General features: G+C 43.4%; 1 protein-coding gene across 1 annotated transcript; it reads right to left on the reverse strand.

The window, feature by feature from the left end:
- Positions 1-288: 288 nt before the first annotated feature.
- Positions 289-13267, reverse strand: ARMCX4 (armadillo repeat containing X-linked 4). Its single transcript, XM_003588124.6, has 6 exons — positions 12812-13267; positions 12253-12321; positions 11184-11261; positions 10763-10842; positions 10391-10481; positions 289-10049 (listed from the first exon to the last, which is right to left on the reverse strand). The coding sequence occupies exon 6, from the start codon at positions 9902-9904 to the stop codon at positions 2951-2953; it is 6954 nt and encodes a 2317-aa protein (XP_003588172.1). The 5' UTR covers positions 9905-10049; positions 10391-10481; positions 10763-10842; positions 11184-11261; positions 12253-12321; positions 12812-13267; the 3' UTR covers positions 289-2950.
- Positions 13268-25967: the final 12700 nt, after the last annotated feature.

The following is a 25967-nucleotide window of genomic DNA, read 5'->3' on the forward strand; positions in this document are numbered from 1 at the left end:
AATGCCATTCCAGTTCACTACCAGTGAAAGCTCTAACAACTCCTCTGCTAGATGTTCCACATGCCTATCTACTCCACCTACCACAAATGATGGAATCCTCATTGCCAGCCAGGCAGCAGGTGATCCATCTCCAAAATTTCATCACAGTGTATGCTTTTCTGAACCTCTTCTTGTACCAACTGTTGTAGGTTGGCTTCCTGGAGGGCAGACTCAGAGATAGGATTCAGCATGAAGGGTTTTTATTAAGGAATGTTCTTAGGATCAAAACCTGTAGAAAGGAAAATAAAGAAGAAGGATTGGACAGAGGGAGAAGTTAAGCTGTCTCATTGGGGGCAAGAAGATCATGTAGATCAGTCATTGAATGTGAAGTCCCCCAGAAAGGAGGTATGACCTTGGGGGAGGTGGCTTTCTAGCTGAGGCAATTCCTGAAGAGAGTTGACAGCTGAGGACTGTCTGCTGGAAACACTCCAAGCAACTGAAATAATAAACTCTTTATTCCTAAAGGAGGATTAGAGTAGCAGATTGCAGAATTCACTGCAAGTGTGACATCATTTTTTCCACTGGAAAGTTGGTGACCATCAAATGCTAGAATTGAGAAGAGCTTTACTTTCAAAACAGTTAATGAAATTTAAAATTTCAAACATTTATACTTATATTTACAACCTTACTTAAGCAGTGTTTATTTTAAATTTTTAATTTATACCTTCCAAATACTTAGAGATGAGTATGTGAACCTCTATGTATACTTTTGCTCTAGTTCCCCAAAATGCTATTGACAGGCCTGCTTAGCCTGAATTCATCCATTTCCCTCTTGGCAAATTATGCAAAAGTCCTGGTTTACATTAATACAAGAAAATACATAAAAGTGAAAACAGGTAAAATTATCCATTAATCTTACACTCATAGGGAACTATCCACATTCTCAAAATATACACACCAAATTTTATACATAGAGGTAATTTAAATATATGCTCTTTCTTCATAAAAGTTATAGAATATGCCTTTGCAGCCTATTTTCTCCATTACATATATATATATACACACACACACACACACAGAATTTTCCCATGTAAATAAGTGTAGTTGCCTACCATCACTTTCAAGAGTTGAATAATGTTTCACATCATTCATTATTAATAATGTGTAGACATACCTTAAGTGCCTATTTCAAGACACTTGGGTCATTCACAATTTTTCACTCTTCAAAACAGTGCAAAGATGCACAGCCTTGTACAAGACAATTATTTGATTATCTCCTGAGGATAAATTAGTATAAATGGAATTACTGGGTCAAAGAGCATGCACATCTTGAAAGCTTCTAAAACATGTATCCAGATGGATCTTGTACCAAGTATGCTCCCACTAGCACAGTTTGAAGGTGCCCCTCCTCCCACACTTCACCACACTTTGGGATGGAAGGGAGGTAGATCTCCAGTATGGATGTCATCAGCCACCTCAATGGTTCCATAAGGCCCTACCCCAACCAACCTTGTAAAAGAAAGTTGATAGAAGCACTAAAAAGCATTCTTTCTTCTATTATGCTCTGCGTGCTAAGTCACTTCGGTCGTGTCCAACTCTTTGCAACCCCATGAACTGTAGCCTGCCAGGCTCCTCTGTCCATGGGATTTTCCCCAGCAAGAATACTGGAGTGGGTCGCCATACTCTCTTCCAGGGAATCTTCCCGACCCAGGGATCGAACCCGTGTCTCCTGTGTCTCCTGCATTGGCAGGTGGCTTCTTTACCACTGAGCCACCACGGAGGCCCTTCTTCTATTATATTTTCTCATAATATCAAAATAATAACTACTGTATTCATTCCCACAGATACCAGAGTTGGACAAAAAAAGAGGATGTTTTTCTATCAAATGCCCTCAGGATCCTACAATAAAATTGTCCCTTTCTGTATGTTCCCAGGATAGGTTGCAGCACTTCTTCATTCAAAACATCTCTCACTTCCTTCCTCCCTTTACCACTCCCATGGTCACCAGTGAAATTTCACACCTCTAGTATTTATGCCTGAACTATGGTTATAACTTCCTTAAGTGATGCTTCAATTTCTAGTGGCTACTCCTGTCCCCACCCCAACTCTGACCCATTCTGCACACGTCAATCACATAATTTCTTTTTCATCCTGTCATTCCTCTGGTCATGAAAGGCTTGGTATCTCCCAGGGGTGGGTGGAGTAATTATATAGACAACTCAGTCTAGAAATCAGTCTAGAAATCCCTCCATGCATGGGACTCACCCCAACTGTTAGACCATATTTCCCATCACTCCCCTCCCCACACTTTGTATTCCAGGCAGGCCAGCCTCCTCTGTGGAGCAAAATTACCACCTCTATGCCTTTCTTCCCATCACTTCTCCCTTCTCCAATGCCCTTCTGCCCTGTTTTTAGCCCATCCTTCATGCCCAGCCTACTTAAGTGCCCCCTCCCCTGTAAAAGTTTCCCTGAACACTGTCGCCTACAGAAGTTTCTGTTGCCTTTAAGCACTAATAGGAAACAGTTGGCCGTGACCAGAGGCTCTAACATGCTGCTAGTACCTTTTTGTTTCCATACATCTTGCCTCTCCAAATAGATCACAGGTTCAAGGACAAAGATGTGGCTTTTTTTTTTTTTTCTGCTTAAAACACACAACTTTATTGATGACATAAAAATAAAGTCTCAAATGTATAAACGTAAGTCCACACAAAGGACCAAAGATTACTTATGAAGAATCAGTTCAGTTTCTGCTCATGAAGCATACCAAAAATATCTCAATCCAGACAAGGTAAAAATCAACACATGTATTTTCAGTACAAGATTGAATTCATTTGGTGTTCATAAAATGGTCCAGTTATCGACCATCATAAGCAACCTCACTTTAGAAATTATAATGCGATTTACAATGTGCATTACTTCCAAGCTGCAAAACCAAAATATTACTCAAATTTGTTTGGAAAACTACAATTAATCATAGTTTACTTAATAACAGCTCAACTCTTTCTTTCACCTCAGGGTCATTGTATTCTGCTGCTAAGATGCGAAGTTTCTTGGCACATGCTTTAGGTCGTTGGAATATGAAATAAAGGGAATTTTTACTGAACTTGTCTTGGGTAAATACTTTTGCTCTTCTTTTAAAATGGTAATTTATATTTTCAAATAGTGAAAGAGCATTAAGAATATTCTCCTTTGTCTCTTTCTTGCTAAAGATATTAATCAGTGATGCTGGTGCATTGGCAATGAGCAAGTCCTTTGTCATAGAGGGATTTTTAGAGAAATTTAAAAGCATTCCCAAAATATGGTCTTTAGTTTCTCCACTTCCCACAGTTAACAAACGAAGAAATTCTGAAATGTAATTTGTAACCATATGCTGATACTCACTGATAATAGTCAGGTGCTTTATCAATCTCAGTCCAGCCAGCTGCACATTTGAATTCAAGGGATAGGTGATGGTGTCTTCACATACTTGATTTAAGTATGTTTTAACCTTCCTATGGTTTTCAGCAGCCACTGAGATGTTATTCAGTGCATTTAAAGCTTTCTGCCTAACACTAGGGTAGGGGTTATTAAGCAAGCCTTCAATAATTGAGATTCTACCTGCATTACGAATTATTTCATGGGAAAATGGGTAATCACGACTGTTATATAGAGCATTATTGGCTATTTCATGAATAGAAGGATCTTCAGTCATCTCAATCATGCAAATGAGTTTCTCGAGCTCTCGTGGATCCATGTTATTTTCACGTTTACAACGGCAAACCCAGGGCTGAGTTTTCTCCCCAGACCTGATCTGCTTTCTGAGTTCATCTTCAGGTGGGAAGCAAGACTCATTTTGGTATGGAAATTTCATTTCTGTCCAGATCATGGCTCCTGCCCATGACCCCATTCCTGCCCCAGGGACCATGGACGGACATGAGACTCTTGACTCAGCTGTCTTTTTGGCTTTAGTCTTAGGCACAGATTTATCCTCACTTCTGTTTCTTTTACCATCCCAGGAACAAGACTTTGCATCGACTCCACCAGCAGCCTCCAGCTTGTCCTTGTTGCTGACCTTATGTCTAGCCCCACGCTCAAAACTGACATCTTTCTCACACTTAGATCTGAGTGCATTACTGTTCTCACTGTCAGCCCAAAACAAGGACCTTAAACTGATCTCCTCAATATCAGGGCTAGATGCTCTACTTAGCTCATCCTCATCTACATCTCCAGCCAAAGTCCAGGACCGCCCACTAGCCTCTGCCCCAGCCCCAAGCCTAGACCCTGTAGTGGCTACATCTCCATCCCACAGCCAAGACTCCTGCCTGGCCTCAGCTCCAGCCACAGCTCCAGACTCAGCTCCCAAACAGGAATCCATACAGACAGCCTCATCAGATTCCATCCAGGACCCAATATTGGCCTTGTTCTTGGCCCCAAATCTGGAATCAATGATGGCTTCTTTCCCAACTACTGAGCTGGATTTAATACTGGCTTCATTTTTATCCCCAGGACTAGATACAATACAAACTTTTTCCCCTCTCCAGAACCAAGACCCTGTGCTAGCCTCACTCCCAGCTCCAAACCAGGATCCCTCCCTGGCCTCCACCCCAGCACTTACCTGAGACTTTCTACTGGGCTGATCTCCAGGGCTTGTCCACGACCCTCCACTTGCCTGATGTTCAGGCCCCATGCTAGATGCTCTACCAGCCTCATTCACAGGCTTAGATCCAGTCTGGGATTTTCCACAAGCCTGATCCCCAGTGCCAACCCAGGAGCCTCCTCCACTGGCCTGATCCTCAAATCCAGATTTGTAACAGCTACTTCCTTGATCCCCAGTCACAATCCAGGACCTTTCACTGGCCTGACTCCCAGTGCCAGTCCAGGACCCACCACTGGCCTGGTCTGCAAGCCCTGGACTAGACCCTCCAATGGCCTGGTCCTGAGCACTGGACCAGAACACTCCACCACTGGCCTGATCCTCAAATCCAGGTTTGGAACAGCTACCAGCCTGAGCCCCAGCCCCAGCCCAAGACCCTCCACTGGCTGGACTCCCAGTATCAGCCCAGGACCCACCACTGGACTGGTTCATGGGCTCGAGCACAGGACCTCTAACCGCCTGGTCACCAGCCCCACCCCAGGACCCTCCTGCATTGGCCTGACTCCCACTGCAAGCATAGAACCATCCACTGGACTGATTCTCGGGCACTGGCCTGGATCCTCCACTGGCTTGGTCTCCAACAGCAGCCCAGGAATCTCCAACAGACTGGTCCCTTGGCCCCAGTATAGACCCTACACTAGCCTGACCTGCACTGTCAGCCCAAGATACTCTTCCAGATTTGGCCTGATCCTCATACCTAGGCTTTGCCTCACTGCCAGCCTGATGCCCACCAACCCAGGACCCTTCATTGGCCTGGTCCACAGCTCCAACCAAGAACCCTCCACTGGCTTGGTCCCCAGAGTTAGCCCAGGACCCTCCACTGGGCTGGTCCTCGGGTCCCAACCTAGACTGTCCATCAGCCTGACCACCAGCACGGGCCAAAGAACCTTCTTCACTGACCTGAACCTCAAATCCAGGCTTGGACCCACCACGAGACTGATCACCAGTCCCGGTCCAGGAACCCCCACTGGCCTGCTCCACAGTCCCAGCCAATAATCCTTCACTGGCCTGGTTCCCAGTGCCAGACCAGGACCCAACACTGGACTGGCCTACAATCCCTGGCCTAGCCCCTCCACTGGCCTGTTCTCCAGTTGTAATCCAGGACACACCACTGGACTGATTCACAGAAGCTAGCCCAGACCCTCCGCTGGCTTGGTTGGCAGTGACAGCCCAGGCCTTTCCACTGGACTGGTTTTCAGGCCCCAGCCCAGTCCCAGTCCAGGACACATTTTCACTGGCCTGAACCTCAAGTCTAGGCTTGGCCAGATCACTAGTCCCAACCCAGGTTGCACCGCCAGAGAGGTCACTAGTCAGAATCCAGGAACCTCCAGTAGCCTGGTCCACAGCCACAGCCCAGTACCCAATGTTAACCACATTCCCACCTGTAGCCTGAGCCCAGGAGGCTCCATTAGCCTGAATCCCAGCCCCATCCTGGGACCTTCCACCAGCCTGTGCCTCAGCCCCAGTCCAGGATGCTCCATTGGCCTGGTTCTCAACCACAGCCCAGGATACACCAATGGCCTCTCCCCCAGTCCAAGATACCTCACTGGTTTGGCCCCCAGCCCAGGAACTGTCACTCACCTGAGGTCCAGTCCAGGGCACCACAACAGCCTGGTTCCCAGTGCCAGCCCAAGAAGTCCCACTGGCCTGGTTCTCAGCTACAGTCCAGGACCCTCCAGCAGCCCTGTCTGTAGCCTCTACCCAGTAACCTCCATTGGCCTGTCCCCCAGCCCAGGACTGTTGACTGGCCTGACTCCCAGCCCAGAACCCTCCACTGGCCTGGTCCCCAGCTCCAGCCCAGGACTGAATACCAACCTCATTCTCACTCTTAGCCACACTCCAGGACTCAGTATTGGCTTCATTTTCATCATCAGCCCAGGATGTGCTATTCTCCCAGTATCCATCCCTAGCCTGAAACCTAAATTTGATCCATCGCTCTGAAGCAACCCAGTCCTCAACACCAATCCCATTCCAGTAGTAGTCGTGGACCTTAGACTGAGACTTTGTGCAGGCCTGAGTGCCTGCCCCACCTTCATTCTCTGAAGTGGGCGTGGCCTTAGCCTTGGGCTTTACAGAGACATCTCCCGTGGCTTCTGCCTCGCACTTGTGCTTAGCCTTGTCCTTTGCCCCCAACGAGGTCTTGCTCTGGGAATGGGCTAAAGATTGATGCTGGCCAGAGCCCACCATACCTGCTCCAGCCTCTCCCTTAGACTCAGTAATGCGATTGCCCCTGACCTTACTCCTGGCACCAAGCAAGGCCTCTCCCTGGGAACTGGCCACAGCCTGGGATGGAGCAGAGCCTGTTGTATCTGTTTGCAGCTGCAGAGAGTCCATTGCATGTGGCCCAGCACCTGCCTTAGACGCACCACTGGCACTGCCCCGAGCCTTCTTCTTAGTACCACACGAGGTCTCACCCTGGGAACTGGCTGTAGCCTGGGGCTGAACACAGCCCTTGGTATCTGGCTTAGACCCTGCCTTGGATGCAGTACTGGCACTATCCTGAGCCTTCTTCTTAGTACCACACGAGGTCTCACCCTGGGAACTGGCTGCAGCTTGTGGTTGAACACAGCCTCTGGTATCTGGTCCAGAGTCCACCTTAGACACAGTACTGGGATTGCCCCAGACCCTACTTCTGGCACTAGGCAAGGATTCACCTGGGGAATTAGACTCAGCTTGGGGCTGAGCAGAGCCCACGGGGTCTGCTCCAGCCTCTGCCTTGCACAAATTGTTGGGATTACCCCTGACATTATTCTTGGCACCAAGCAAGGCCTCACCCTGAGAACTGACCATACCTTGGGGCTGGGCAGTGTTTGTTGTATCTGTTTGAAGCTGGGCAGAACACGTTGCGTCTGGCCCAGTTCCTGCTGTAGACATGGCATTGGGATTCCCCTGGGTCTTATTCTTAGTAACAGGCAAGGCTTCACCCCAGGAATTGCCCACAGCCTGGAGCTGAGCAGGGCCTGTTGTATCTGTTGGAGTCTGAGCAGAGGCCTTTGCATCTGACCCAGCCCCTGCCTTAGACGCAGCATTGGGATTGCTCCGGACCTTATTCTTAGTACCAGGCGAGGCTTCACTCTGAGAACTGACCACAGCTTGGGGCTGAGTAGGGCCTGTGGTATCTGACCCAGCCCCTGCCTTAGACACAGCACCAGCATTGCCCCGAGCCTTCTTCTTGACACCAGGCAAGGCCTCACCCTGCGTACTGGTCACCGCCTGGGGCTGGGCAGAGCTCTTTGTATCCTGTCCAGTCCCTGCTTTAGACACAGCAGTGGCATTGCCCCGAGCCTTATTTTTGACACCACACAAAGCCTCACCCTGGGAACTGGCCACAGCCTGGAGCTGGGCAGGGCCTATTGCATCTGTCGGAGGCTGGGCCGAGGCCTTTGCATCTGGACCAGCCCCTGCCTTAGACACAGCACTGGCACTGCCCAGAGCCTTCTTCTTGACACCAGGCAAGGCTTCCCCCTGGGAACTGGCCACAGCCTGGGGCTGAGCAGAGCTCTTTGTATCTGACCCAGTCCCTGCCTTAGAAACAGCATCGGGATTGTCCTGGACCTTATTCTGGGCACCAGGTAAGACCTCGCCCTGGAAAATGGCCATATCCTGAGGTTCACCAGAGGCCCTCAGTTCTGCCTTAGCCCCTGGCCCAGAAATGGCATCGGGATCACCCTTGCCATCAATTCTGGAATCAGGGAAAACACCAGCTTGGGCCCTGACCCCAGCTTCAGGCTGTACACAGGTTTTCATCTCTATTCCAAGCCCTGCCTTACTCTTGCCTTTGGCTTTGCTCCTAGCTTTACGTCTGGTGGTAGGTGGAGCCTCAGCCTGGCTCTTGGTGGAAGTCTGAGACTGTGCCTTTTTGTCTGTCCCAGCTTCTTCTTTAGACTTGGTGTTGGCATCGTCTTGAGCCTTAACCCTGTCATCAGGCAGGGCATCAGCCTGGACACGGATCGTAGGCTGAGGCTCCATATAGGATTCAGTGTCTGTTCCAGCCCTCACCATGGATACAGGATAGGGGCTGCCTCTACCCTTAACCCAGGCATCAGGCGCAAATTCAATCTGAGTGTCGGCTACAACTAGAGGCTGTGTGGCAGCCGTCATGTCAGCTCCCATCATTGCCCTAGATATGACATTGGTATTTCCCCTGTCATCAACCCTGGCACCAGATACTGTCTCAGCCTGTTTCTTGGTCACAGTCTGAGATTGTGTAGAAACACTTGTATCTGCCCCAATCCCTGCTTCACACATGGCCTTGGTATTACCCCCAACATCAACTGCCACCCCAAGCATGGCCTCAGTATGGGCCTTGGCTACAACTTGAGACTGAACAGAAGCCCTCATATCTGCTGAAGACCCTGCCTGAGACATAGTTTTGCAATTCCCCTTGGCCTCAACCTCAGTACCAAGAACACTGTCAATCTGGATCTTGGCCACAGCCTGAGACAGTGAACAGGGCTTCATGACTGCTCCAGCTTCTGCCTCAGACACAAAATTAGGATTTCCCTGAGCATCAACTGAGGTACCAGACCAGACCTCAGACAGAGTCTTAGCCACACTCACAGTCTCTTCCAGGGCTCTTGACTTGGTGTCAGCCACACTTCTGATCTTGTTTATGGCGCCCGTCTTGGTCACTTCCCTGATTACTGCCAAGGCCTCATTCTGTGTCACCACCACTCTGTTCATTTCTATCTCTTTTTCAGCCAATATATGAGTTTCTGCTTTGGTCTGGGTCATTGCTTCTTTCTTGGTCTCTACCTTAGTACCAAGTGCCCAAGCTTTAGTTTTGGTCTGGGTCACTGCCTCTTTCTTGATTAGTTTCCCAGACCCAGAGTCAGTTTGGGTCACTGCCTCTTTCATGGCCACTTCACTGGCTTTGGCGTCAGTCAAAATCACTGCCTCTGTTATTATCACTGTTCCAGCCACCGTTCTGGCCTCAGATTGGGTCTCTGTCTTTGCTTCAGCCATTGCCTTGGCTTGAGAATAGGCTTTGCTTCTGTCTGTAGCAATGACCTTAGTCTCTACTTCAGCTCCAGACCTATCTCTTGCTCCAGTTTCTGCTCCGGTCTTGGGCTTGGGTCTAGTCTCAATTTCTGTCCCCACCATGGCTTCACACATGGCCAAGGTCTGGTTTTGTATCCCAGCCACAGTCTCCATCTTGACTTTGGACCCATTTCTGGCAAGTCGCCTCACACTCTGGGCTCTTCCCTTGGTTAATCTGTAAATGCAGTAGCAGGCACCAGCCCAGATCATCAGTCCTGCAGTAACCAAGCCCACTTCCTGAATGCGACCCATGTAATCACCCTTGACGAAGGCAAGAACAAGATACAGAAGGGCTCAATTAGACTGGGAAAAGAGGGTAGTAGGTCTGCATGTAAGCCTGCAAGGGTGCTGGTCTTCAGCCACTCAAAGGCCACCAGAGCTGCCACTGGAGATGGACCTAGAAGTGGAGGAAGGAAACTGGCTAAAGTTTCTCTTCTAATTCTGTGCATCACATAGACAGATACACAGAAGAATAAGAAAGTGTAAAAATGATGTGTTTTGTGGGAGAAGAGGATAATTAGCAAATTCTCTTTCCATCCCTTTTATCTCCTCTCCATTTTTCCCAGTGCCCAATAATTTCCCCCAGGGTACTTCCATACACATTTTCTTACATCAAATGAACAGTGGAAAGGATGGTGGTAGCACTGACTATGGATGGTAGACTGAAGCCCTCACACCCTGATTTTTACTGGACCTACTCTGGTCACCACTCCCACAGGTGCCCACCCTCATACCAACCTGTAATGATCAAGGCAGTTACCACCTCTTTCCTTCTCTTGATTGGAGGTATATCCTAAAGGAGATCTATAAACTCATGAGATCTGTGGACCTAGAGACAGACAGACAGATGGAGGAACAGACAGGAGTGAAGATTTTGTTTACCATGACATATATTATTAACAAACCCCTCTCTATCCTCTTAAATTCACCCCATGCCCTGTTATCACAATAAAGGTGAAGGTGTGGGGTAAGTGAAGGGATGGTGGGGAGAGTGCCTGGAAAAGGGGAAGGCTGAGTATCCTCCAGACTAGACACTGGATACCTCCAGATAGACACTCACCTCCAACAACCCACCTTAGATGTCTACCCAGGCAATCCCCATCCTCTTACCAGCATATACTGATCAGGAATAATTTCCTCCGTATTTCCTTGCTTCCAGTGATCTCAAGCTTTCAGGCCTGTAGACCCAGCTGTGGACAAGTAAACAAACAGGGACTAGAGATCAGATCCTTCACAGAATGGACAAGTACCCTGATCCCTGACTCCAATCCCTGCCTGTGAGAGCCCATGTCCAATTTGCTAATATGATCCATCCTCTCAAGTCCTCTCTCAGTCCCATTGCAGCCCATCCTTACCCCAATGTTCCTACCATTTCCTGCACTGATATCAGCAGGGAGGATGGCAACACTGGGGAAATCTGGCAGAGTGCAGAAGTGGAAGAACCCTCCACTGAGACTCTCTCTCAATCTCAGCCATCTTATATGCCCACCCTCTCTTGTTACCCCTATGCACTGCCCATCTTCACACCAACCTCCACAGTCCCAGGCCAGTCTCCCACTTTCCTTTGCTTTCAGTGGTAAAGAGCCCTACTGTTGCCCTATGGGAAGACCTAGGAACAAACAGAGAAAAAAAGAAAGGTAAATGTTGAGTACTTATGACATTTCAGCATCTAAAACATGGGTCCCAGTACCTTCCTTACTGGGCTTCCCTGGTGGCTTGGTGGCTCAGTGGTAAAGTATCTGCCTGCCAATGCCTGTCAATGCAGGAGACTTGGGTTCAATCCCTGGGTCAGGAAGATCCCCTGGAGAAGGAAATGGCAATCCACTCCAGTATTCTAGCTTGGGAAATCCCATGGACAGAGGAGTCTGGCTGGCTACAGCCCATGGGGTTGCAGAAGAGTCAGACACGACTTGGCGGCAAAACAATAACAATCTGGATTTAGACACCTGTTCTCTGGCAAACAAAACCTAGGGCTTCTCCAGCACTGAAACAGGCAGGGTAGAAAAGGGAGGCAGGTAAAAGGGGAGCAACAGAGGCGAATTATTCTAAAACCACCTGTAGGATTCTAGGGCTTCTCCCCAAAGTCTATCATTTCCTTCACCTGTGCCAACAGGTGGAAGAATCTGGAAAACTGGAAAACGGGGAGACAGATGGAGGCCCCTAGAGCCTATACTCTAAAATGACAGCCTACTGCCATCTACTTCTCCTTAAACCCATCTCTAGCAGTTCTCCAACAAAAGAGACAGGATGTGTGTTGGGGTCGGGGGCTTTTGCTTCTGCAAAATCTCCATCCCTCCCCCGCAAAGGTTATCTCAAAAAAAAAAAAAAAGTAGTTCTTTGAGACAGCAATTTGTGTTTTCGCTGTATTATCTGAGATGCAAAAAAAAAAAAGCATCCATAGAAAAGTTGCTGTCTTTATTGGTCTTCAACATACACTTTAAGTTAAAAAGCCCAAGCTTGGTAAGTTTGGTAAGTAAACACAGTTTAGAGAAAGTCCCCTATAGAGCCACCATCCAGATAGCGGCGCCTAAGTTCCTGTCATAGAGAATATTCATATAGCACTTCAACGGTTCACAGCGAGTGTCCGTACCCACACTAACCTCCGCAGATCCTGTGCAGTTTGCTCCTCTTCTTCCCTCGCCTCGCCACAAACACTGCCACACGAATCACTGTCGTCAGACAGGAGAGAGGAAAGGCACTGAGTGCTTGGACTAGCGCCCAGGACACAGATCCCAATACTCGCTTTTCTGGATTCAGGAACCCAGTTATCAAACGTCCCTCCGCACCTTGAGAGACGCCACTCGCACCAACCCCGCCGTCCAGTCACTAAGGCCCACCATTTTCTCTGCAAACGCCACCGTGGCGGCGTGTCCCTTCCACTGAAACTAGCAGGAAGCGGAGCGGACGTGTGCGATCAGTGATTAGAGTCAGAGAAGAAGGAACATCTCAATCTCTGCATTTCCCTCTTGAGACACTCCCCCCACCATCCGCCCTGTCAAAGCCCAGGGTTCCCCAGCACAGACTTAGGCAGGAGGAGCAAGGCTTGGGAGAATCGAGCGAAGGTTCCGGGAACTTGAGCCCGCTTTCTCCCCCATCCCCAGGCCAGCTTTGTGGTTGGCAGTCCGCTGCCGCCCTGGCTTCGGTGCGCGGGGCCCTTACCTGCTCCACTTGCCGCGGGGCCGGATGCCAGCCCGCCGTGTGCAGGGAAGCGGGGAGGTGGTACCCAGACTGGAGTGACGACTGCACCGAAGGCTGCGTCGCTCTGCAGCTCGCGGTCACGTGAGGGCCCCGCGTCACCGCCGAGCTCACCCTCCGATCTCCCCTCCCAGGGGCTGGTGGGGAGTTCAACAGGACCCTCCCCTCCACCTCCGCACGCACTGTCTCTCCCTCCACCGAGCTGTGCGCGAGGCCCCGTCACTCAGCTCGTTTCCCTCCAATCTGAGAGCCCACAAGTGGCATCATCTCCCTGCGGTTGGAGTTTGCCCTTTTCTTGTTGCCAGGGAGGGTCTGCATCCCCTCTTCCACCTCCAGGCCTTGGCTCCGGCCTTTTCTGCAGCTTCCCTGAGGACTGTCTCTAAGACAGTTTGCCCTAGGGTAGTTGCCGCACCTACAGGGGCCCGGAAAGGGGTGTCAGGAAGGGGAGTAGAGAGCGCAAGGAGAGGTTTAACTTTCTTTTGTTGTGCCCCCTTTTTTTTCCCGTTTTTACGTCACATTCATTGTTTTTGTAATGAGGAAATGGCGTCAAGCCATTTTCTTTTGACATTTACAAATTAGGTTGTAAAAATAACAAAAGACTCATTCATTTATGCCACATTAAGAATGCTTTCTAGTTGCTGTAAACTATCTCACAGATTTGAAAACTGACTAGTAATTATTAACATTTTAAATATAAAGTTTTCCTAAACGAAACCAGTAGGTTTTCAATGGGACCTATAAATTCGTCTTTGGAAGGACATTCAGCTGTCCAATCTTGGCAGTTTTGCACAAGTGGTTTACAACTTTTTGAAGTTCTAGCTTCATTGATGATCTTCCATCAGGTGTCTGAGAACTTCATAGATGACTCCTGGTTGATGAACCCAGTGTCTGAAAAAACAGTGACTTCCCAGATTAACCTGTTTTCCATTCAAGGAGTTTTATTGGGATTTTGCATAAGCCTGTAATCAAATGAGTCTCATCACACCCAGGAAAGGACCAACTGTGCTATCCCACTAATGGAAATGAGGCTCAACAGGTGAATTTTCATTAGGCCATGACAGTGGTGAGATAGCTCCACTGTCTGCCTTTCCTGCACTGTAGGTCCCCGAGTCACAGGAACATACACTTTTCAGCACCTTCCAGTAGAGATAGTGGGTAGGGCCTGTGGCCAAGGTAAAGGTCTATGGGCAATATCCTTGAAATCCATGTCCTTTTTCTCTCACAAAAGGCACAATTCACAGGATCCCAAACAGCATCGCCAGGAAAAAGAGGTTTTTTTCACCCTCTGCCTTCTGTTACAATTTCATTGTACCATCTATACAAGCCCCTCAAAATAATCCTATAAGGTAGGGACAAAGTCTGCAGAATTTAGTCCCCAGACATCCAGCTGTCTGGGCTGGGGAGTCCTACACTAAATATAAACTCCTCAGGCAACCTGTCTCTTAGAACATTGAAATCTGACACCCTAGAAGGAAGCTCCCTGGGTGAGGGCCCCCTGTGTAGGGGAGGCCTTTTCAGGAGGTGAACCAGGAAGCCCAGAGTGCCTTAGATCCACTAATGGCTTTTCAGAATTCAATCGACTGTGACCAATTTATGCTCTCCATCAGAGGGAAACATTTAGAAATTCATTATAAAGACATTTAAAACTTATGTAAAATTTTCAAAAACAAAGAAACAAAAAACCCAGGAGCATAATGTCAAACAGCTCATTTGCAATAATCTAAAAACTCTTACTGATCACTAATAACATGATAATCCAATAGAAAGTGTGCCAAAGACTCGAATGGATTTGTTTGCACAAAAGAAATACCAGTGACCGATAAACATACGAAAAAAAAGACTCAGCTTCAAAGAAATGCAAATCCAAACCACTACATGTTGCCCTATTTCAGCTATGAGTTTCAAAATTTAGAAATTTGATAATTTTGTTGACTGGTTTATGGGGAAATGGACACTTCCACACTCTGTTGGATGCAGATGCTGTGATGCAGCCTTTTTACTGAGAGCAATTTGGCAAAATCTGATATCCCACAGATTCCTTAAGCAATTCTTAGGAGTTTAGCCAGCCTGATAATAACACAGTTTCACAAAAGATACGTACAATAGGGTATCTCTTGCAGTGCTTGCAAAGGTTAAAAAAAATGAAACATAAAAAGTTCATCAATAAAAACCCCTATGTTATGAAAAAGGGCTGAAATATAGGACTGATATCATTAGGCTTTCAAGGCAAGTATACACAGACAAAAAAAGCACAAGCTTCAAAATCACAATGGGAGTAGGGAATGCAAGCAAGGAATCAAGTATTAAATTTAGAAGTTCTTTATGTCGGACAGTGTAGTAAAGTTATCTATATTTAGACTTTAATGAATTTTGTAATCTCCAGAGTGACCACTAAAATTACAGTGAAAAAAGTATAATTAACAAGGTAATAGAGAGGGAAAACAGAATTTAAAAATTACTAAGCAAGAGAAAAGAGGAAGAGCAATACAAAATAGGCAGAACAAATAATCAAATAATAAGATTATAGATTTAAGTGCAAATATGCCTCTAATTTACTGGTAAACAGCCTAAACATTCCAATCAAAAGACAAAACTTGTCAGACTGGATTTTTTAAAAATAACTATATGCTGTTTAGAAAAGATTCACCTTCAATATCAAGCCACAGAAGGCTGAAAGGGAAAAAATGGAAAAAGATATACCATGCAAATATTAACAAAAAAATCTGATGTAGCAATGGCAACATCAGATAAAGTAGATTTTAAAGCAAGGAGCATCAGTAAAGACAAAAAGAGACATTTCACAGCTGTTAACATTTTATTTTATAAGTATATATATTCATCTAGAGTTTTCCCTGTTCATTTATATATGTGTGTGTGTGTATACACATGTATTTGTTTTTTTTTTCTTTTTTTTTTAAATTTTATTTTATTTTTAAACTTTACATAATTGTATTAGTTTTGCCAAATATCAAAATGAATTTGAATTAAAAACTCATACATATCATCCCTTTACCTATTTTTACTTAAAAAATGTATTTCCACTGGAAACTTTTGGTTCTCTTATAGTTTGTAAAGGCAACACTGTACTCTATGATATGACAGTATCATGACTTCTTTAACCTATTCCCTATTGAATATTCAAGTTGTTTAGCATTATAAATAACACTGCAATGAGCATTTTTATGAATATATGTTTGTCCATTTGTTTTATCATTTTGGCAGAATGTTGTTCCAGAAATTAAATTCTTGGATTCAAAGGTATACACATTTTAAAAACGTTCTAATATGCATTCAACAAACTTTATTAGTTTATACTCCTGACAATTATGTAAGTGCTGGCAAAGGTTAAAAAAAAACTGAAGCAACATAAAAAGACCATGAAGAGGGAAAACTTTAAGTAAATTAGGTTAAATTTATGTAATAAGGCTGACAAAAAGATTGAGGTCTGCATATCCTGATGGAAAGATACTCAGGGAATGCCACTATTTGCTTATTTTCTGTTAAACCATCTGTTTATTTGTCACTGCGTGCAAATGCCACAAGAATACATTCTAGTACAACATTCAAACCCAGAAAAAGCATTAGTACTGCTTTAATGCCACTGTCCTCATCAAAGCACAGTTACCTCTCCAGTTTATAAACTTTTTAAAATGCTTTTCTACACATTACACATACATGTCTTATTAAAACATATAAATGAGTCTCTTCAGTAAGTGGTGCTGGAAAAACTGGACAGCTACATGTAAAAGAATGAAATGAGAACATTCTCTAACAACATACACAAAAATAAACTCAAAATTATTTAAAGACCTAAATGTAAGACCGGATGCTATAAAACTCCTACAGGAAAGCGTAAGCAGGGCACTCTTTGACATAAATCACAGCAATATCTTTTTGGGATCTGTCTCCTGGAGTAATGGAAATAAAAACAAAAATAAACAAATGAGACCTAATTGAACTTAAAAGCTCTTGACAGTAAAGGAAACCACGGACAAAATGGAGACAGCCTACAGAATGGGAGAAAATACTTGCAAATGAAGTGACCGATAAAGGATTAATCTCCAAAGTATACAAACGGCACTTGTAGCTCCACATCAAAAAAACAAACAACCCAATCACAAGAAGATCTAAATAGACATTTCTCCAAAGAAGTCCTTTTGGGTGGCCAAAAGGCACATGAAAAGATGCTCAACATCACTAATTGTTCAGTTCAGTTCAGTTGCTCAGTCATGTCTGACTCTTTGTGACCCCTTGGACTGCAGCACACCAGGCTTCTCTGTCCATCACCAACTCCCGGACCTTACTCAAACTCATGTTCATGGAGTTAGTGATGCCATCAAACCATCTCAACCTTTGTTGTCCCCTTTTCCTCCTGCCTTCAATCATTCTCAGCATCAGTCTTTTCCAATGAGTCAGTTTTTTGCATCAGGTGGCCAAAGTATTGGCGTTTCAGCTTCAGCATCAGTCCTTCCAATGAATATTCAGGACTGATTTCACTTAGGATTAACTAGTTGGATCTCCCCGCAGTCCAAGGACTCTCAAGAGTCTTATCCAATACTACAGTTCAAAAGCATCAATTCTTCAGTGCTCAGCTTTCTTCATAGTCCAACTCTTACATCCATACATGACTACTGGAAAAACCATAGCCTTGACTAGACAGACCTTTGTTGGCAAAGTAATGTCTCTGCTTTTTAATATGCTGTCTTGGTTGGTCATAACTTTCCTTCCAAGGAGCAAGTGTCTTTTAATTTCATGGCTGCAGTCACCATCTGCAGTAATTTTGGGGTCCAAAAAAATAAAGTCTGCCACTGTTTCCACTGTTTCCCCATCTATTGGCCATGAATTGATGGGACTGGATGCCATGATCTTAGTTTTCTGAATGTTGAGCTTTTAGCCAACCTCTTCACTTTCCTCTTTCACTGTCATCAAGAGGCTCTTTAGTTCTTCGCTTTCTGCCATAAGGGTGGTGTCATCTGCATATCTGAGGTTATTGATATTTCTCCTGGAAATCTTGATTCCAACTTGTGCTTCATCCACACCAGCATTTCACATGATGTACTCTGCATATAACTTAAATAAGCAGGGTGACAATATATAGCCTTGATGTATTCCTTTCTCGATTTGGAACCAGTCTGTTGTTCCATGTCTAGTTCTAACTGTTGCTTACAGATAGATTCCTGTATACAGATTTCTCAGGAGGCAGTTTAGATGGTCTGGTATTCCCATCTCTTAAAGAATTTTCCAGTTTATTGTGATCCACACAGTCAAAGGCTTTGGCATAGTTAATAATGCAGTAGTAGATGTTTTTCTGGAATTCTCTTGTTTTTTCGATTATCCAAGAGATGTTGGCAAGAGAAATGCAAATCAAAGCTACAATGAGGTATCATCTCACACCAATCAGAATGGCCATCATCAAAAAAATCTATAAATAATAAAATGCTGGAGAGGGTGTGGAGAAAAGCAAACCCTCCCACAACTGTTGGTGGGAAAGTAAATTCATACAACCATTATGGAGAGCAGTATGGAGGTTCCTTATAAACTAAAAATAGAGCTACCATGGGATCTTGCAATCCCACTTCTGGGCATCTATCCAGAGAAAAATCATAATTTGAAAATTTAATGCACCCCAATATTCATTGCAGCACTATTTACAATAGCCAGGACATGGAAGCAACCTAAATGCTCATTGACAGAGGAATGGATAAGAAGATGTGGTACATATCTACAATGGACTATTAGCCATGAAATAGAACGAAATAACGTCATTTGCAGAACACGGATGGACCAGAGATTATCATACCGAGTGAAGTAAGTCAGACAGAGAAAACAAATCTATGATACCGCTTATATGCAAAATCTAAAAAAATAATATAAATGAATTTATCAACAAAACAAAAATAGATGGACTTCCCTGACAGTCCAGCAGTTAAGACTCCACGCTTCCAATGCAGGGGGCATGAGTTTGATCCCTATTCAGGGAACTGAGATCCCACATGCCATGTGGCATGGCCAAAAAATAAAACACAACAAAAACATATTTTTAAAAAACATAGAGTAGTTACAGATTGCCGGGAGCCGGCATATTGCATATTGAGTGCATATTGCATATTGAGTGCAGCACTTTTCAGGATCTGGAATAGCTCAACTGGAATTCTATCACTGCCGGTAGCCAGCGTGAGGAACTCCGCCCATGACAAAGGTCATGAGGAAGGAGGCTCGGCATACGCAAAGGCGGGATCAAGCCTCAGGAGTCTCCCTGGAAATTCTCGAGCAATCTACCCCCAAAACCAGAGTCTGCCTACTTTCTGCTTTGTGCTGTCACCTACACCTCTGACTTTACGGGGGGCTGTCCCCCACTACCTCTCTCTGAAAAAAGAGTTAGCTTACAGCTCCAGTTAATAATTCTTGGGTGTGACAGTGTTTCAACCTACAAACTCCTTTGGAAGTCCTCTAGCCTGCCTGAATAGGTTTTTTCCGGCAACATGTGATTGTTCAGAGCCTCCCAACTGTGAGAGGCAGGAGATGTTCTAAACTGTCTAAACACAGATTCCTTTGAGTAGTTAAAAGATTGATTAGAAATTGTATTGGTGAAGGGTTTTTCACTTGTTGGGCCAATGTTTGCTGCTAAGTCTCCATATCCCTTACCTACTGTGTCCTTGGCGGTGTATTGATTGATATAATGGGTGTATAGAAATGTAAGCAGTCGCCTCAATGTTTGTAATCTTGGACCCTTGAGTTAATTCTTTTCTTGATTGAGCCCACCTCACCTTTGCCCTATAGGAATGCAACTTTCTCCAATGCTTTTTGGAGGCTGGCGCCTGACTTTAAAATAATCACCTTTAGAGAAAAATAAGTTTCTTAAAATGTTAACAGGCTTCCTGGCCAGAAGATGATGTAAATCACCTAAACTTTTGCATATGATAAGTTTGAAAGCCTGACTTCGATAAGGATCAGGAACTGCTGTCTTTGCATGCCTCTACCCCTTCCCCCATTATCCTCTATGCACAACTTAAGGTATAAAACTGCTTTGGAAAATAAAGTATCTCCTTTTGTTCACCGGAATTTGGTGTCCCCATGTCGTTCTTTCTTTCACCTTCTAGCTGAATTTTTCCTCTGAGGCAGGGAAGCTTGTCAAGCCTACTAATTTTGCCTGGGCTTCTAAGATCCGACCCGGGAGGCCTTAGTGTCTCCTCTCCTTCGGGAGAACGGGAGGACGCCTGCGGCCTTCGTAGGTGACATTAATTCCCTGCTTTGGAATTTTATTCAGTCTCTTTTCTTCAGTGAATTTTCCTACTGAGCTATCCTTATTTCAGCCTCTTTTCTTCACTGAATTTTACTGAGCTATCCTCATTCTATTACTCTTTATATCCTTAATTAACGTTTAATTAAGCAATTGTTTCCTGATCTTCGCCTACGCGGTCTCTCCTTCGAATACCCTGGTTCAGCCGGGGCTGGTCCCCGGCAACAGATATAGAAAACAAACTTATGGTTACCAGGGGGAAAGAGGGGAGAGGGATAAATTGGGAGATTGGGGTTGATATATACACCGTACTATATATAAAATAAGTAACTAATAAGGATGTACTGTATAGCACAGGGAACTCTTCTCAATACTCTGTAATGATGTACATGGGGAAAGAATTCCAAAGAGAGTGGATATATGTATATGGATGACTGATTCACTTTGCTGTACAGCAGAAACTAACACAACCTAGTAAATCAAATATATTTCAATAATTTTTTCAAAGTTTACAAATAATAAATGTTGGAGACAGTGTAGAGAAAAAGGAACACTCTTACACTATTGACGTTGCTTAAAAAAAACAAGAAATAGAATCAGCATATGATTGAGCAGTTCCACTCCTGGACATATACCTGGAAAAATCTATAATTCAAAAAGATATATGCACCCTAATATTCAGAGCAGCATTATTTACAACAGCCAAGACATGGCAGCAACATAAGTGTCCATTGCCAGATGAATGGACAAAGAAGATGTGGTACAGATACACAATGCAATAGTACTCAATAGTAGAAAATGAATGAAATATTGCCATTTGCAGCAATATGGATGGACCCAGAGATTATCCTACTAAGTGAAGTAAATCAGATAAAGACAAATATCATATGATATCACTTATATGTGGAATCTTAAAAAAATGGTACGAATGAACTCATTTACAAAACAGACTCACAGATATAGAAAACAAACTTATGGTTACCAAAGGGATGTAGAGGGATAAATTAGGAGTTTGGGATTAAAACATGCATACTACTACTTACAAAATGGCTTCCCATGTGGCTCAGTGGTAAAGAATCTGCCTGCCAAACAGGAAATGAGTTTGATCCCTAGGTTGGGAAGATCCCCTGAAGACAGAAATAGCAACCTACTCCAGTGTTCTTGCCTGGAGAATCCCATGGACAGAGAAGCCTGGTGGGCTACAGTCCATGGGGTCACAAAAGAGTCAGACATGACTTAGTGATTAAGCAACCACAACAATATATGAAATAGATAACAATCATATCTTCTGTATAGCACAGGGAACTATACTCAATATCTTGTAATAACTAACAATGGGAAAGAATCTAAAAAAGAACATATATATCTCAATTTGCTATACACCTGAAACTAACACAACATTGTAAATCAACTATATTTCAATAAAAAAAAATATATATATATATATATCGGAGAAGGCAGTGGCACCCCACTCCAGTACTCTTGCCTGGAAAATCCCATGGATGGAGGAGCCTGGTGTGCTGCCATCTATGGGATCGCACAGAGTCAGACACGACTGAGCGGCTTCACTTTCCCTTCTCACTTTCATGCATTGGAGAAGGAAATGGCAACCCACTCCAGTGTTCTTGCCTGGAGAATCCCAGGGACGGGGAAGCCTGGTGGGCTGCCGTCTATGGGGTCGCACAGAGTCGGACACAACTGAAGCGACTTAGCAGCAGTAGCAGTATGTATGTGTGTATATATATATATATATATATATATATATATTTGGGATCATATTTAAAATGCTGTTTCACAAGCCCTTTTGTGTGTGTGTGTGTGCCATGAGGCTTTGATCCTAGTTTCCTGACCAGGAATTGAACCCACACCATAACCAATACAATATTGTAAAGTTAAAAAATAAAATAAAATTTAAAAAAAAAAAAAACAGTGAATGCACAGATTTCTAAACACTGGACTGCCAAGGAATTCCCCGATTTCTTTTTTTTCCACTTAAAATTATATCTCAGAGAGTTTATACATATAATGTACATGAACCAGTACATATAATATTGCTTTATTCTTTTTAACTGCTGCATACTTTTCCACAGCTTGTTTACATTGTTGCTTATTTACTTCCACCTTCATCCCCCCATTAATGTACATGAAATTGTTCTGAGTCTGGAGCTAATAAAAATAAGGTAACAATGAACAACCTGGTATGTACAGCTTTGCCCACAGGTGGTCTTGCTTTAGGACATTCTACTACAAAAAAAAAATTATTCAACTAAGGGTAAGAGATTTTAATACATCTGACACTGGCAAAAGAAAGATGTGAGATTTTATATATTTAGTGAATATACCACCAAAGTGCCCTCCAGAAAGACTAGGCAGTTTACACTCCCCTCAAGCACATGACAGAACCACTTTCTCCATGTTCTCGTGCACACTGTAAATTAGTAATTATTGGCAATATAAGATGTTTAAAAAAGTAAGAGATTATTCTTTTAACTCACATTTTATATGTAGTAGTATGCATGTTTTAATCCCAAACTCCTAATTTCTCCCGCTACACCCCTTTGATAACCATGTTTGTTTTCTATATCTGAGTCTATTTTGTAAATGAGTTCATTTGTACCATTTTTTTTGTTCCACACATAAGCAATATCATAGATTGTTTTTCTCTGTGTTACTTACTTCACCCAGTATGATAATCTCTAGGTCCATCCATGTTATTGCAAATGACATTATTTTATCCTATTATGTGGCTGAGTAATATTCCATTGTAGATATGTACCACATCTTCTTTGTCTATTCATTTGCCTATGGACATTTAGGATGCTTTCATCCTAAATGAATAGTCCTGGCTATTGTAAACAGCACTGCAATGAACATTGGGGTGCATTTTTCCTTTCAGTACATGCTTGGGACTGGAATTTCTGGGTCATATTTAGAATCCCCATGGACAGAGGAGCCTGGAGGGCTTAGTCCATGGGGTTGCAAAGAGTCAGATATGATTGAGCGACTAAGCACACACACGGTGGCTCTGTTTTTTAGTTTTCTTTAAGGAACCCATGCTCACCCTCTCCACCATTTATTGTTGGTAGATGTTTTTGATGGTGGCCATTCTGACCAGTGTGAGATAATACCTCATTGTAGCTTTGATTTGCATTTCTCTAACAATTAGTGATGTTGGGCATCTTTTCATGTGCCTTTTGGAAACCCAAAAGGACTTCTTTGGAGAAATGTTTATTTAGATTTTCTTGTGATTGAGTTGTTTGTTTTTTTGATATGGAGCTACAAGTGCCGTTTGTATACTTTGGAGATTAATCCTTGGTCGGTCACTTCATTTGCAAGTATTTTCTCCCATTCTGTAGGCTGTCTCCATTTTGTCCGTGGTTTCCTTTACTGTCAAGAGCTTTTAAGTTCAATTAGGTCTCATTTGTTTGTCTTTGTTTTTATTTCCATTACTCCAGGAGACAGATCCCAAAAAGATATTGCTGTGATTTATGTCAAAGAGTGCCCTGCTTACGCTTTCCTGTAGGAGTTTTATAGCATCCGGTCTTACATTTAGGTCTTTAAATAATTTTGAGTTTATTTTTGTGTATGTTGTTAGAGAATGTTCTCATTTCATTCTTTTACATGTAGCTGTCCAGTTTTTCCAGCACCACTTACTGAAGAGACTCATTTATATGTTTTAATAAGACATGTATGTGTAATGTGTAGAAAAGCATTTTAAAAAGTTTATAAACTGGAGAGGTAACTGTGCTTTGATGAGGACAGTGGCATTAAAGCAGTACTAATGCTTTTTCTGGGTTTGAATGTTGTACTAGAATGTATTCTTGTGGCATTTGCACGCAGTGACACATAAATAGATAGTTTAACAGAAAATAAGCAAATAGTGGCATTCCCTAAGTGTCTTTCCATCGGGATATGCAGACCTCAATCTTTTTGTCAGCCTTATTACATAAATTTAACCTAATTTACTTAAAGTTTTCCCTCTTCATGGTCTTTTTATGTTGCTTCAGTTTTTTTTTAACCTTTGCCAGCACTTACATAATTGTCAGGAGTATAAACTAATAAAGTTTGTTGAATGCATATTAGAACGTTTTTAAAATGTGTATACTTTTGAATCCAAGAATTTAATTTCTGGAACAACATTCTGCCAAAATGATAAAACAAATGGACAAACATATATTCATAAAAATGCTCATTGCAGTGTTATTTATAATGCTAAACAACTTGAATATTCAATAGGGAATAGGTTAAAGAAGTCATGATACTGTCATATCATAGAGTACAGTGTTGCCTTTACAAACTATAAGAGAACCAAAAGTTTCCAGTGGAAATACATTTTTTAAGTAAAAATAGGTAAAGGGATGATATGTATGAGTTTTTAGTTCAAATACATGTGTATACACACACACATGTATATAAATGAACAGGGAAAACTCTAGATGGATATATATACTTATAAAATAAAATGTTAACAGCTATGAAATGTCTCTTTTTGTCTTTACTGACGCTCCTTGCTTTAAAATCTACTTTATCTGATATTGCCATTGCTACATCAGATTTCTCTTGTTAATATTTGCATGGTATATGTTTTTCCATTTTTCCACTTTCAGCCTTCTGTGGCTTGATACTGAAAGTGAATCTCTTCTAAGCAGCAAATCATAACTTTTAAAAAAACCCACTGACAAGTTTTGTCTTTTGATAGGAATATTTAGTATGTTTACCAATAAATGAGTGGTATATTTGGGCTTAAATCACCATCTCATTATTTGTTCTGTCTATTTTGTATTGCTCTTTCTCTTCTCTCTTGCTCTTTTTTGGATTGCTTAATATTTTTTAAATTCTGTTTTCCCTCTCTATTACCTTGTTGATGATACATTTTTACTGTTATTTTAGTGGTCACCATAGAGATTACAAAATTCATCCTAGACACTATTAAAATCTAATATAGATAATTTTACCACACTGTCTGACATAAAGTGCTTCTAAATTTGATACTTGATTCCTTGTTTGCATTCCCTACTCCCATCTGTGATTTCCGAGCTTGTGCTTTTTTGTCTGTGTATACCTGCCTTGAAAGCCTAATGGTATTGAGAGGGTAACAGGCAGGATGGCTAGGGGTCTCCAAAGGGAGCAAATAGGTTGCAAGTGTCAGCCATTTTTCATCTCTCTTAAGCGGCAGGAGGAAACAAACTGCAAGTGTCAGATTATTTTCCTTCTCTATACAAAATTTAAAGGTTTCTTTTAAAATTCTGTGTTGCCATGATGACACCTGATTCCACCTGACTTAACTTTTCTCAAACCTTGAGCTAACCAATGTGTTTTTCTTATGGAAATGTTTTTCTTAAGCTACATTAATGAACTATGTATTTACCCTAGACTCTGTCTTTCTTCAAATCCATTCCATTTAAGAGATTCAGAACCTATAATGGCTCAACAAACCAGTGTTTTACTCATACAATTATTCTCTTAATCTATGCTAATGAAACTATATATTTGCTTAGAAAAGTGCCTTTCTTCAAGATTCAAGTCAATCATTTTATGGCCCCGAGCAACTCACCTTGTGCCAATGTTATTTCAAAATGCATGTTGTGGGAGAGGGGCCTGGTGCCAGTCTCTGAGTTTTGAGATATTTCCTTTTTTGACTTAGCAGCCTTCTAGTAGCTGTGCGGCTCTGGAGCAGGGAGCGGCCAAGAGGAGATATACTATATCCAAGGTCAGTTGCAGCGGCTATGAGGGGATACCCCATGTCCAAGGTAAGGAGCAGTGGCTGCACTTTGCTGGAGCAGCCGTGAAGAGATACCCCATGTCCAAGGTAAGAGAAAACCCAGTAAGAGAGTAGGCACTGAAAGAGGGCATCAGAGGGCAGACACACTGAAACCACGA

This window comes from Bos taurus, chromosome X, assembly GCF_002263795.3.
Source record: "Bos taurus isolate L1 Dominette 01449 registration number 42190680 breed Hereford chromosome X, ARS-UCD2.0, whole genome shotgun sequence".
NCBI classification, from domain to species: domain Eukaryota; kingdom Metazoa; phylum Chordata; class Mammalia; order Artiodactyla; family Bovidae; genus Bos; species Bos taurus.